A 13891-nucleotide genomic window follows, 5' to 3' on the forward strand; every position below is an offset into this window, starting at 1 on the left:
GTGGGGTCACAGTGTGTGCCCTCAGGACATGACCTATTTCCTACCCCCTCCCACCCCTCTCCTTCACTGCCTGCTCTCGTGGGCAGTAACAGCATCCTCCTCACTGCAGAGCTGTTTGGAATCGCCCTGCGCTTTCCCCAGGGCAAATGCAAAAAGGGAATTTGGCCCAAACCCCACTGTAGCTTTGGGATGCAGCTGCAGGGTGCAGAGTACCTGCACGTGTCCCCAGCCAGCAGTGACAGGGAACATCCATCCCAGTGCTGCTGAACTGCTGAACACGGGATCAAACACAGGGTCTGCAGCAGGGTGGCAGCAGCCTGCCACAAATCACTGCTCCAAGCACAACAGAGATGTGTCCTGACTCAGGAAGAGCTTTTGCCAACTGAGGAAGCCTAGGGAACAACTTAAAGAGCCATTTGAGCTGGGATTCGAGTCCTGCATCCTATCTTCTGGCAGGAAAAGTCCTGTCCATAGCCTGGATGTTCCTGTGCTGTCTGACAAGAGCCTCCAGAGGCTGAGGGATGAGGTGGTTCAGGCAGCAGGAAGCTGAGCCCCACCTCTGTGCACTGAGGAGCTCTGTGAGACACAAAAACTTCAGCAGGTCTTCAAGGTGCACTCAGGAAACCTCAGGCTCAGGGAATGGCTAGGAGCCCTGATTTAGGGCAGGAGAGCCTTAGAGGGGTGGAAACAAACTCTGCAGATGCTCAGCTCCCCTCAAAGTCACCCCCACTTTTGCACAGGGTGATGGTTGGTGTGGAGACACCCAGGGACCTCTGGCACAACCAAACACCCCGTGGGTGGCATTTATAAACAAAGACATTGTTGAGACAATCAGAACTAACATCTGCCCCTCTCCCAGCTGGAGGAGGAGGGGAATCCTGGTCCCTGAGTTGTTCCTCATCCAAGCTAAGCTTACTGCTTAAGTTAAGCTCTCTAAGCTGTGGAAAGCAGCTCCCACACGTTGGTTTTTGAGGACACGTGAATTTAGGAGGTGGCTTGGATGGAGGAGATGTGCAGGACCCAGCTTTTGGCACTGCTGCACTGTGTGGGTTTGGGATTGGGCTTACCAGGGGTACATGGCTCCAGAAGGGAAATTTTGGAGGAAATCCAAATTTCAGTCAAATGAAAGAAATGTACTTTCAATTCTTTTATTCAGGATAGTTCTGGAAGCTGGAGTATGTGATGGAGTCTTTGGAGACCAACAATTAGAAAGAGGTGAATCAAAACCCCAGTGCAAACATCCACAGGGTTTCTTGTCTGGGAATTCACAGCAAGTTGTAGAAATCTTGTAAAAACCACAACCTGAGAAAACAATGTCATAAATACCCGCTCAGTTCTGCTCAAAACATGGCTTTGTGCTCTTCCCAAGCTGCTCCCAGGCCACATCTCACCTGGGACTCAATGGCAAAGCCTCTTCTTGGTCTCTCAGGACTGGGAACAAGCCCAGGATTCCCACTCCATCAGTCCAAACTGTCTTTTCCAGTGTGTGTTGCTTAATATCCATCAATTGCTGCTTTGGGCTTTCTAGACAATGCCTGCCCACAGTGACGTGTCCCCAGAGGCAAAAAGCAGAAGAGCTCTGAGGATGAGGTGTCACCACCAGACCTGAAACAATCCAGAGGTTATTTCTGCACCATCTGGCACAGCTGAGCAGTCTTTGAGGCGAGCCCAAACACACCTGCAGGGCAGAAATCTCACTGCAGGTGCCAAAGGTGAGCTCAGGGATGAGCTCAGAACAGCTCAGGAACAGGTCCAAAAAGTGTTCTTCTGAGGATGTGGTCATGTAGGAGCTGGGGAAGGCAGGCCTGCACCTCTGGGGGCAGGAGCCACAAACTGTCCCAGTGCCAGGTGTCCAGCCCTGCCTCTGCTGTGCACACACCAGCCAGGACCAAGGAAAGCAAAGAGCTGTGAGCCTGGAGAGAGTGAGACACATGAGGTGACATATTCTGCAGGGGCAGTGACCCAGGGATTGTTCCATCCTATTTATATCCTGCAGCTTTTGATGCCACCTCAAAACTCCTTAATGACAAGAATCCCAAATGAGAATGAGGAACAAAGCATCTTGCACTTATTGGGAGGTGGCTCCAGCTTCCTTGCCCTTCCTTTTCCACAGAACATCAGGAAAAAGTGAAGTCTCTGGAGGAGAGCAGGGACCAGGTTGTCCAGGCTGCCACCCGTCTGCCTGGACCAGGGCTGAGAAAGGACACCTTGAGCACAGCCTGCTGGAACACACTCCTCATGAGCACAGAACTTTGCAAACCCCGAGAGCAGGGCTTGGTCTCTGCAGTAAATCCCTACAGGAGGTTGACTTTGGCCACAACCTGCTTGCAGCCCATGCTGGAGTACTGCTTGTCCCCTGTAGTGTAGTAACTGAGCTGATTTGCCAAATTTTCAATGTGATTCTGGTCGGGATAGAGCCCCTCTCTCCTCATCTGCTCCAGGAAGCAGTTTATGACATGAGACTTCTCCAGAAGGACAAAGGGGATGATGTCTGCAGCCTTCCACAGAGGGTGGACACTGACCAGGACTGGCTGGATGACGCTCAGCAGCTCTTCAGCTCCCCGTTGCTGATGCAGGAGCTCAGTGGATGCATTCTGGATAACGAACTTTGTGATTTCAGCACCTCCCAGGTTGCTTATTAAAATGTAGATGGCATTGAGGAACTCGTTGGTTTGATTGGGTTCAAAGAATCGGCTGAGAGTGTCCAGCAGGACGGGGGACATGAGCTCAACCTCATCCAGAATAAACAGTGGGGTCTTTTCCTCTATTTCAGCTCTGGTAACCATGTCAGAAATCTTCTTGGACAGATCTATTTCACACGTGAGGGGAGCCACCCCGCTGGGGCAGTGATGCATCACAAAGTACTGGAGCACAAAGTCATTGTCCATGACAGAGCGAAAATGTTTGGCCAGCACCCAGCCAACGTGGCTCTTCCCAACCCCCGTCGGGCCGTTCAGAGAGATCACCAGAGGCTTGTTGTGGATGTGGGTAGCCAGATAGTCCTTCAGTAATTCCACAATACTTTCCACAGCAACCTTCTGCCCAAATACTTCCCGGTGCATGGTTTTCTCCAAACCATCGAGGTCGTATTTTTGGAGGTTATCATCCAGGTTCTCTATTGCATTGAGAATCTGGAAGAAGATAATGGCAATGAGCAAGAGGAGGCAGCGCTTTGCCTTGCTTTTCTCCTCTGCTGGGAGGTATTTTTTTGTTTTATCCGGGTAGAGGACCATCCTGGATTTCCTCCGGCTCTTTTTCCGCCTGCACTTTTTCACGGAGTAATGTTCCACAGACGTGTCAAAGGTGAAGTACTGGGAGCTCTCAAAGCCAGACTGATTAAAGAAGGACATGGAAGGGCTGTACAGGGAAGTTCTGTTCAGGGAGAGCTGCCTTTGAAGCAGCCTGGTGTGGACAAACTCGGCAGACTTTTCCCGAGGCAGCTCTAAATGCAGACGGCTTTTCTTCAGCCCCTGGTAGCGCCGGCGCAGGCGGACGACAGCCCGTAGGGGAGAGGAAATTGAAGTTATTTTCTTGGAAGCAGCAGTGATCACAGCATCTGGTACTTCCTCTGCGTCACTCTCAGAGCAAGACGCCTCTTCTTTTGCATCACAGGGCATTTCCCCTTCCCTGTCGCTATCGGTGACAGGAATCTCCCCTTCCCCATCACTGTTGGTACCAGGAATCTCCCCTTCCCTGTCACTGCCAGTGCTGGGAATCTCCCCTTCCCTGTCACTGCCAGTGCTGGGAATCTCCCCTTCCCTGTCACTGCCAGTGCTGGGAATGTCCCTTTCCCCATCGCTGCCACTGCCCTGCGTCTCTCCTTCCACGCTGCCCTCAGTGAAGACAATTCCTGGGTCACAAGGAGCCTCTTCTTTTGTGCTGCTCTCAGCACAGGGCACTTCTCCTGCATCCTCCTCTGCTCCAGATGTGTCTCCTGTGGGATTGCTCTCCATGCAGGGCATCTCCACCCCCAGATCCCTGAGGACACTTTTTCCATCCACCTCAGAGCAGGGCAGCTCTTCCTCCATCTCTTCTGGTTCTTACAGTCCATTCACATCATCTTCTTTCTACAAAGAAAAGGAATGATATAAAATCAACCTCCCTAGCATCAGGAAGTGACCAATAACAGTGGAATTAGACAGATATTCTCCTTTCTAATGGGCAGAAACATGCAGCAATCAGCAATGGCAAGGTGGCAGAGACTTTCAGGCCTAAGCTGACTTTCTGGAAGATGGGACAGATGTGCAAAACTGCAGATGAAATTCACAGAATTCTCAGAACCACTGGGCTGGAAGAGACCTTAAAAATCATTGAGTCCAACCCAGCCCCAACTCCTCAGCTAAACCCTGGCACCCAGTGCCACATCCAGGCTTGTTTTAAACACACCCAGGGATGGTGACTCCACCACCTCCCCGGGCAGCCATTCCAGAACTTTATCACTCTTTCCATGAAAAAACTTTTTCCTAATATCCAACCTAAATTTCCCTTGGTGCAGCTTGAGGCTGTGTCCTCTGGTTCTGTCAGTGCTGCCTGGAGAAAGAGCCCAGCCCCACCTCAGCACAGCCACCTTTCAGGAGCTGTACAGAGTGATCAGCTCACCTCTGAGTCTCCTTTTCTCCAGGCTGAGCACCCCCAGCTCCCTCAGTGGTTCCTCAGTGTCAATTAATGCAAACTGATGTTATAACACAAAACCAGCCCTGCCTTCAGATGCAGAAGGGAAGGTCAAAGCTGGCTGGGGCCAAAGCCAAAGGCTGTGCTGTAAGGAGGCAGGACAGCAGGACAGACCCATGCTCTGAACCACAGCTGCCCAGTCCTCTTTCCCTACACCTGCTAAATTCAAGGAAGACACAAAGCCCCACCTCTGTGCCAGCACATGCACACAGGCACGTACACACCCAGTGGGAAGTCACTCGTCCACCCACAGACACCTCTCGTGGTGTGGGAGTCACTTGCTGTGGTTGCCATCCTGGCTGTGGTGGCATCTCCCAGGGAGGATTTTCCTGGCTGTGCTGATGGATGTGCCTGGCAGGGAGGTGAGGTGAGAGCTGCCCTAGGTGGGAAGGCTCAGAGGGGCTGCAGAGAACCAGCGTGGCTGTGCCTGAGCCTGCCAGCAGCACGTGGCTGTGGGGAGAGGAGTGGGGCAGCCCCACAGAACCCCAACCCTGCCATCCCCACAGTCCTTCCATGCCCTGTGTGCCCACACACCCCCCTGGACATGCAGGGGGGGACACAGGGGCTGCCACATGAGAGCTGAGGGAGCTGCACAGGAGAGCTGAGGGACATGGTCATCCTGGGATAACCATCTGAATGGACAAACCTCAGCTGGCAAACAAGAAGGAGAGGCCAAAGGGACGTGACAAGAGGCACAGACCCAGCAGGGAACCCCTGGGAGAACACAGCTCTGCAGGGTTGGATGCAGCCCCATGTGCTGCCCTGGCCCTGCCTGGCACAAGGCTGGAGGTGGCAGAAGCTGTGTCATGGTGGGAGGGCATTTTTCTGACACCTCTGGGCTGCAGCAGCGCTGACACAAGGGACAGTTTGCTGCTGTGGCACTGCCAGCCCCAGAGCACGGAGCCAGCACAGGCAGCGTGAGGAAATGCCACTTTCATCAGCCATCCTTAAAAAATCAACACCGGGTCTTGCCAAAAGCGCCACGACTCTGGAGAGAGCAGGGAGGTCTGGAAGTTTGTTATTAACTGGCTGCAGCTCAGCAGGAAGCCACCAACCTGCACAAAGTCACGCTCTGGACGAGGTTTTACTTCCCCTGCGCAAAGCGGCTCCGTCACCCACCGAGCCCGAGGGGGCTGTGTGGGAGCCACAGGCACTGGAACTGCTCCCTCTGCCTCCTTGCTTCTCCCCACACCCTTCCTGGCTGCTCTGAAATGCAAAGCTTCACTCCCACACCGTGCACAAGCTGATTTCGGGACCGTGTGAGGGCAGCGGGTGAGCCCAGCCATCATCGCAGGAGCTGCCACTGCTGGCAGCAATTAAACCCGAGTGCTAATTGCTGACCTAATTCCTGACCCTGTGCAGGGTTTGGTGTGCAAAGGCAAAACCAGCCAGACAGGATCTGGCAAGGAAGCCCTGAGGCAGCACCAGGAAGAAGGGCTGGATGCCACCATCACTGCGATGCCACCTTAAAATTCCTTAATGACAAGAATCTCAAACGAGAATGAAGAACAAAGCATCCTACACTTACTGGGAACTGGCTCCAGCTTCCTTGCCCTTCCTTTTCCACAGAACATCAGGTTCTGTGAACATCATCCAAAGGATGTCACTGGGAGCCCTGGGCTGTCCCCACACCTCCCTGCAGTCACATCCTTGCTCCTCTCCATCCTGCATCACCTTGCTCACATAGTGCCTGCAGGTCCCCAAAGGGACAGCTGTCCCCGAAGCCACTGGGGAGCAGCCCCTGCAGCTCAGACCAGCATGGACTCAAGGGATCAGGGACACCACAGAGCTCAGCCAGGGATGAGAAAACCCTCCAGGCACTGACAAACATCTCCACAAGCACAGGGCGACATTTTCTCAGCCCCAAGCCCTTGCAGGTGAAGAGGAGGTTGGTTAAATGCCAGGGAAGAGGTTATGGAAATTTACAGGAAAAGTTTTAGAGAACAGAAAGATCACACAATTGTGAAATAGTTAGGGCTGGATGGAACCTTCAAAGACCACCTCATTCCAAACCCCTGCCACAGGGGACACCTCCAACTAGCCCAGGCTGCTCCAAGCCCCATCCAATCTGGCCTGGAGCGGGGCAGCCACTCTGGGCATCCGTGCCAGGGCCTCACCACTCTCATTCTCAGAAGCTTCCTTTTATCTACTCTAAAACCACTGTCTTCTATTTAAAACCAGAACCTCTTGTCCTGTCATAACAAGACCTGCTTAAAATTTTCTTTTTTTTCATCGGCTCCCTTCAAGGCCTGGGAGGCTGCTCCTGGCAGGGAAGCACAGGACACCCCAAGCACTCTCCATGGAGGTTGCCAGGCCACAGCCAGGTGCTGCTGCAGCTGAAACATGAAGTGATGTGGCTGCTCACAGCCCAGAGCCTGCTCTCCCACTGCCACATCCATGCAGAGAGCCCAAAGCCCCTACAAGACTCGTGGGGAATGGTGAGGACCGAGTGCTCACCAGTGCTCAAGAGCCTCTTCCCAAAAGCCCACCAGCACATCCATCCCACTGGTGTGGGATGCCCAACCCTCCAGATGAGCTGAGCAAGGCAGGGTGGAAGGACAAAACCCCATCCTGAGCAAGGAATCTGTCCAGTCATGACTATAATAACCCTGTTAATGCCATGACTCAGTCCATAATACCTGCTGGTATTTACATAGGACTGGAAGTTTCTAAAAGCAGCCTTTGCACACTCGGTGTCGGGTCAGGGCTGGGCAGGAGGCTGTGCCAGCCTGCAATGGTGCACTTTCAGCAGCTTAATTTAATATTTGGTGAAAACAACAGGAAAGAGAAGGCAGGAATTCAGTCTGCAGGATCAGTAAACACTACTGATCTCTGTTCTGTGCCGAGCCTGGACACCTCAGGAAAACTTGCACTTGGAAAGACTCCTGGGAAGCCTCCAGCGTTCCTGCTGTAGCTCTTGCAGTGTTTGCATTCGTGCACCCTGCTGCTCCAAAACAACGTTTCCACAACAGAGGAGCCTGTGTGGGCAGCTGGAGGCAGCGTGGGACAGGGGAGCAGGATGGGGACAGCCCCGGGCAGGCGGCAAAAGCCCCTGGCGGCAGGAGAGGCCAGCGGAGAACCGCGGTCTTGGTTAAAGTACCCCCGGCAGGGGAGGCTGCACCCAAACTCAGCCTCTGTGGATGAGCAAAGCTGCTGGGAAAAGGGAACAGCTGGGAAATTCTAAAGATTGGTATCCCCCATCCCCAGGTGGAGCCAAACCCTCCATCCAAAAGGGAGCATTTCCATGGGGAAGGTGGCACAAAGCAGCCCCTTGCTGTGGGGGCTGCAGATAAAGCCGTCAGTGGCTGGGAGGAGAAACCCGGAATGTCGGCAGAGGCCAGCACGGCCCCGGCATCCCGAACTGCAGCTGCCCGGGGCCCCGGTTGGGAAGAAGCCGAGCAAGGCGGCTGATCCACGGCCGGAGCTCGGCGGGTGCAGGCGCCCACCCTCCCCGAGACACGGCGCAGGGTGACAGGGGTGACAGCCAGCAGCCCCCTCGACAGCCTGTTCGCCACCAAACCCCACCAGCCCAGCCCCAGGCTTTGCCAGGCCCCAAAGCCAAGTCCGAAGGGAAGGACAGCAAGAGGAGGGGAAGAGCCTGAAACATCCCAAAGCATCGGGAGCAAGAGCATCCCTGAAAAACCGAGGCGGCTTCTGGTGGAAAGCAGCGACTGGGGACGAGCGAAGGCGGTGGCAGGGATGGAGCTGGAAGTAGCCCTGGAGTGCCTTGGTGACCCCTGAGGGATGGGGAACAGGACGGGGGAGCCGATGCCAGCGCAGTTACCCGCGGTGTGCCCTCGGCGCCGGTCACCGGCGCTTCCCTCCGCCCGCCGAGCGCAGCGTCCGGCCTCGGACGGGCCGGCAGCTCCTCTGTCGCCGCTCTCATCCGTACAGAAACCAGCCCCGGAGAGGAAATGGGGAGGAGGAGTGGCCCTGGGCGGCACTTCCTTCTCGCCGTGCCATGGGACGGCCGCTGCCGGCCGGTTCCGTGTCCCCCTCCTGCCCAGAGCCCCCCCCCGGCCGCACCGTGCGAGAGAACACGGGGCAGCGGGGTGAGCTCATCACCCGGACACCCCGAGAGCCCGGGCAAAGCATCCCCACCCTCGGCGGTGTCGGTCGTTAGTCATTAGCCTGGAACCCGGCACCCCAAAGGTCAAAGCGGTGACGCTGCCAAGAGGGTTAATTGGGGCTGACGCGGTGCTCGGGTGCTTCCCCTTGCCAACAGGAGAAACAGGGAGAGAAAATCAAGTCAGTCTGCGGGGAAGGAGTGAGCCCATAAAAAAATAACGAGTCTGGAAAAAGCAGCAAGTCCAGAGTAGTTGGTTGGACCCTGGGCAGGTCCCGGCTGCAGCCGCTCCTGCTCTGCTGCCCCGGCCCTGCCGCAGCTCTTGGCCCCTCGGCTGCTCTGTCCAAGCAGCTCGGGGACATGGGGACAGCCAGGGCCAAGGCTGCACGGCGGCCGTGGGACCAGGTTCTGGTGTGGGCACAAAAACTCCCCGGGGAAAACCGCTTCATCCCTCCAGAGCAGGAAGCAGCAGGGGTTTTCCTCACCCAGCAGTGCAAAAGTTCATCCTCACCTGTACTCCCTTTCCTTCAGCCCTGATGAATGAACGCCCTGGCACGTCCCACCTCTCACCTGCACTCACACAACCTGGCCAGGGTTTTTTCCCCCAGAACAAGCCCATTTGGTAAAGCCAGAAAAGCCCAACGTGAGCTCTTGCTGGTATTTCAAGCTCCTGGCTTTTGAGAGCCCTCAGCTGGAACCTGCACCCGGCTAGCCCAACTGCACAGGACCAAAAGTAAGGGGGAAACCCCCCCGAATCTGAGGGGATTTGGTGCATCACAGTGCAAATCCCACCCTGGCTGTGATGCTCACTATTGCCCCCACTTCAGGGGGGGGATTTTCTGAGCAAGTCTCCCCAGCCCCAGGCAGCTGCATGTGCCTCTGCTGTGGCCAGCGGGATTTGCCTAACAAATCCTTGCAAATGTGAGGATTTCTGTGTCACAAAGGCACAGGACCCCAGCGGGAGCTGACACTCAGCTGCTGGGAACTGCCTTCGGGGTCGGGAAGCCAGGCAGGGCTGACCCGAAGCAGAGATCCCATTAAGAGGGGCTTGGCAGGTGGTTAGGGAGCAGCCATGAAGAAAGATGCTCTTCTGGCTAATTCAGCTTTTTGAGAAGGAAGAGCTTCCCCCAAGCAGAGTAGTCGGGAACCATTAAAAACCCCCCAAACACAGTGCCCCCAAAGCTCTGAAATGGAGGGGACAGAAAACCCTGCGAACACAGCAGGAAACCCAGGGAGGGTGGAAGATGGACAGCCTGCCCTGGAAAGGGGGGGTTCTAAACCTCTCCTGAGCTGGAGACAGAGGGTGATGAGATCCTGGTGGCAGTGGGGATGTGGGACTGACCTGTTTGGGACCCCCGTGGTGCTGGTGGAGCTGGATGGCATGTGGGGATGAGGATCTGGAGGGGCAGCTTGGCCACTGCCAGTCATGGAGTGACCACACACAGGTGACAAGGGGATGCAGGGCTGGGGACACTGTCCTGGTGTTGCAGCCAACTCCAAAATCACAGGTTCCTTCTCGAGTGTCCGCCAAAAAATGCTGGGGAGCACCTGGGGAGGGCAGGGGCATCGATGGCACCAGGTCTCTGTCCCATGTGAGGACAAGGAGGACAGGACGATGGAAAACCTGCTTACGTTCCCAGGCCAAATATCCCCTTGAGCTGCTCCTGCCCCTGGTGTGGGGACTGTGTCCCCCCTCCTCACGGGGCTCTGGGGACCTCCAGCACCCCAAACTGGAGGAGACAAGCTGCTGTGTCCTGTGGGGAGGGGACACACTGGGGGGGGACATGCAGGCACAGAGGTCATGGTTTTTGGGGGGGTTGTTTTTCCTGGGGGGCACTGCCGTGGTGTGGGGGCTGCATGGGGCAGTGCCATGGGGGGCTCCTGCAGGTGAGGGATGTGTGGGCTGTGTACATGGGGGAGCTGTGCCTTGGGGGGCACATGGGGGCATCAGGGCAGTGCAGTGGGGGGCAGCGCACAGGAGGGGCATGTGGGAGCAAACGGGGGCCACCTGCCCTGTCCCCCGGGGCCTTGGGGCCACCTGCCCTGTCCCCCGTGTCCCTGCGGGTGCCGAGGCCGCGCCCCCCCCGGCTGGGCCCCGCGGGGAGGAAACGGATGCGGGGCCAGGATGGGGACGAGAGGTGCCACAGCCCCGTCCGGCGGCCACGGATGCAAATCCTGCACAAACACAGCCTCTCCCACACGGAGAGAGGTGAGAGAATGCCTCAGGGAGAGGGGGACGGCGCCCTGAGCCGAGATTTTGGTACCAGCCTCTGACTGGTACCCCCTGCTTTGGGCACCCCTGGGTTTGGTACCCAGCAGGAGGCATCGCCAGAGCTTCGGTGGCACCACCTTATGTGACAATTTTAGGGTTTTCCTTCAAGGTTTTGCACATTGCCTGTTTAGCCAGAACATTTCTAGGGCTGAGGAGCAGCAGCTGCATCCCAAAAGTGGGCAAATCTCCCCCCGTGCACCCTGGGAAACCAGAATTAGGTGAATGAAGCACCCAGGGTCCCTTTGGGGAAGCTGTGAGGTGCTCAGAGCTCAGAATGGGTCCTGGATGAGACCCAGCAGCTCCAGGATGGAGTGTATCATACTTGCAGCACTGGCCTTGCACAGAGAAACTCTGCAAAAAAAGAGGAAAACTGGTAAAAAAAAAAAAATTGAAAGCAGCTGAAGCGGTCAGGGGCTTGGAGCCAGCAGGAAAATGGATGTAGATATCAGAAATATGGCCCACAGATGTAAAACCTGCAGTGGGCAGGGAGCCCTGAAACTAAAAGTGAGAGGCTGCAAGGGGAAATGGGGCTGGGGTTGGGACACAGAAACCCCCGAGGACCCCCACAGGCCCTGACCTTGGAGCCAGCCCCTCCTGCAGCCCCAGACAGGGAAGAATAAAAGAATATTATAAAATGATCTGATCCGTGGTGGGCAGGATCCACACAGGGGGTCAGCAGCCCCTGGCAGGGGTGCAGAATCCAGCCCTGGAGGGTCATTCCCAGACCTAAAGACCTTTTTTCCAAGCATGGATTTGTCTTTTTGCAATGTGACCCCACAGCTCCACGGCCACATCAGCTCTGGATTGGGCTGGTGGGTGGATTTTTTCCCTTTTACATCACCCACTTCGTGTTGATCTGCCCTGAATTGCTGCTGCTGATCCCTGGGCTCCCCCAGAAGCATCAGCCCTCCTGAATCCTACATCCAGTGTGAATTCCATGGATGCATTCTTGGGGCCATCAAGCCAGACCCCTCATTCTTCCCAATCTCATTCTTAGCAAAAATTTCCAGCCTCTGTGAGCAGCTCTAACACGTCCTGGATAACCCAAACAGTTTATCCCTGGGCTGGGGAATGTCCCCCGCAGGGACGCCGCATCCTGCCTGGGTTATCGTGACCCTTCCAAACAGTTTATAAATAGACCAAGGTAAATGAGGGGAGTGCTCTGTGTCAGAGGACTTTTATCTCATTTCTTGTTTTCAAGCCATTCAAGGAGTGCTGGGTCACATGATCACTCCTAAAACCCCAGTTGAATCTGCTGCTTCTTTCTCCTCCAGTTGAGCTCCATCCCTACCTCGCTGAAACAGGAAAAAGGGGTAGAAGTAAGAAAAATGGGTTTGGCATGGACCAAAGGGAAGGTCATGGCCCTGCCATGAGGCACCATGCAAGCCCAGCACCAGGCAGTGGAAGAGGGCAGGGACCAGCACTGCTACACCTGGGAAGTTGTGGCTCACACTGCTTTGGAAAACAGAAGGGGTGCATCTGGAAAGAAAAAGGAAAATTTGGGAAATAATATGGAAAATACGGAGAGCAGTGAGTGCCTGCAGCACTCCTGTCACCAGCAGTGTCCCAGCACCAGCATCCCCCAGGGCCATTGATACCACCTTGTGTCACAGGTGGTGACTGGAGAAAATCACTGGAACACCTTCCCAAGGTCCACAGCAGGGTCTGTATCATCCTATCACCCACCAAGGGCTTTGTAAAACATTCCCAAAGAACTGGAGCCATTCCCAAGATCCAAGGAGTAAAGAAGTGTCCAAGGCAGGGTGGACGGGGCTTGGAGCAACCATGGGCTAGTGGAAGGTGTCCCTGCCCATGGGAGAGGGTGGAATGAGAGGAGCTTTAAGGTCCTTTGCAACCCAGGCCATTCCGTGAGTCTATGGTTCTATGATTTCCTGTGCATTTTTGAGCTATAAATGCTCTTTTCTTTTCTTTTCTTTTCTTTTCTTTTCTTTTCTTTTCTTTTCTTTTCTTTTCTTTTCTTTTCTTTTTTCTTTTTTCTTTTTCTTTTCTTTTCTTTTCCTTTTCTTTCTTTCTCTTTTCTTCCTCTTTCTTTCTTTCTTTCTTTCTTTCTTTCTTTCTTTCTTTCTTTCTTTTTCTTTCTTTCTTTCTTTCTTTCTTTCTTTCTTTCTTTCTTTCTTTCTTTCTTTCTTTCTTTCTTTCTTTCTTTCTTTCTTTCTTTCTTTCTTTCTTTCTTTCTTTCTTTCTTTCTTTCTTTCTTTCTTTCTTTCTTTCTTTCTTTCTTTCTTTCTTTCTTTCTTTCTTTCTTTCTTTCTTTCTTTCTTTCTTTCTTTCTTTCTTTCTTTCTTTCTCTCTCTCTTTTTCTCTCTCTTTCCTTTCTCTCTCTTTTTCTTTTCTCTGGAGTGGGAGTGATTTGCAAAGGTGACAGCCCTGGGACAGGGACTGCCCTGGCCAGCAGACACAGCTCCAGTCTGAAGCAACAGGGCTGCACAGCAAGTGGCACAGGGAACAGCACAAAGCCCTTCCCCCCTCCCCTAGCTTCCTCTGTTCAAAAAATCACATTTCCAGCTTGTTTCAATTAACTTTAAGACTTTTATATTCCATGAAGGCTGAAGCAGTCATTAAACCAGAATTTTTCCTGTTGTAACACTTTGAAATAACCACACCACAGCTCAGCTGGTGGCTCTGGCTCTGCCAGGCCAGGACCTCCCATGAGCAGAGAGGTGACTCCAGGTCCCCTCAGCGGTGCCATTGCTCATCCTCTGGCTCAGGATGGACAAACTCATCACACCCCATGGGTACAGCCCTTGGGGCAGCATGAGGGAGCTGGGAAAAGTCAGGATGGGAATGATGCCCATTCGCTGCCCTTCCAGGGCACAGCCATGGCTTTGGGAAGGGCTGGGAGTGCCCCTCATCTCATCCCA

At 54.5% G+C, this 13891-nt stretch overlaps 1 protein-coding gene across 1 annotated transcript; it reads right to left on the reverse strand.

The window, feature by feature from the left end:
* Positions 1–1134: 1134 nt before the first annotated feature.
* On the reverse strand, positions 1135–8553 carry TOR4A (torsin family 4 member A). The gene is made up of 2 exons (XM_053996735.1): positions 8456–8553; positions 1135–4067 (listed from the first exon to the last, which is right to left on the reverse strand). Exon 2 carries the CDS (start codon positions 4026–4028, stop codon positions 2295–2297), a length of 1734 nt encoding a protein of 577 aa, XP_053852710.1. The 5' UTR covers positions 4029–4067; positions 8456–8553; the 3' UTR covers positions 1135–2294.
* Positions 8554–13891: the final 5338 nt, after the last annotated feature.

Source organism: Vidua macroura, chromosome 21 (genome assembly GCF_024509145.1).
Source record: "Vidua macroura isolate BioBank_ID:100142 chromosome 21, ASM2450914v1, whole genome shotgun sequence".
In the NCBI taxonomy this organism is placed as follows: domain Eukaryota; kingdom Metazoa; phylum Chordata; class Aves; order Passeriformes; family Viduidae; genus Vidua; species Vidua macroura.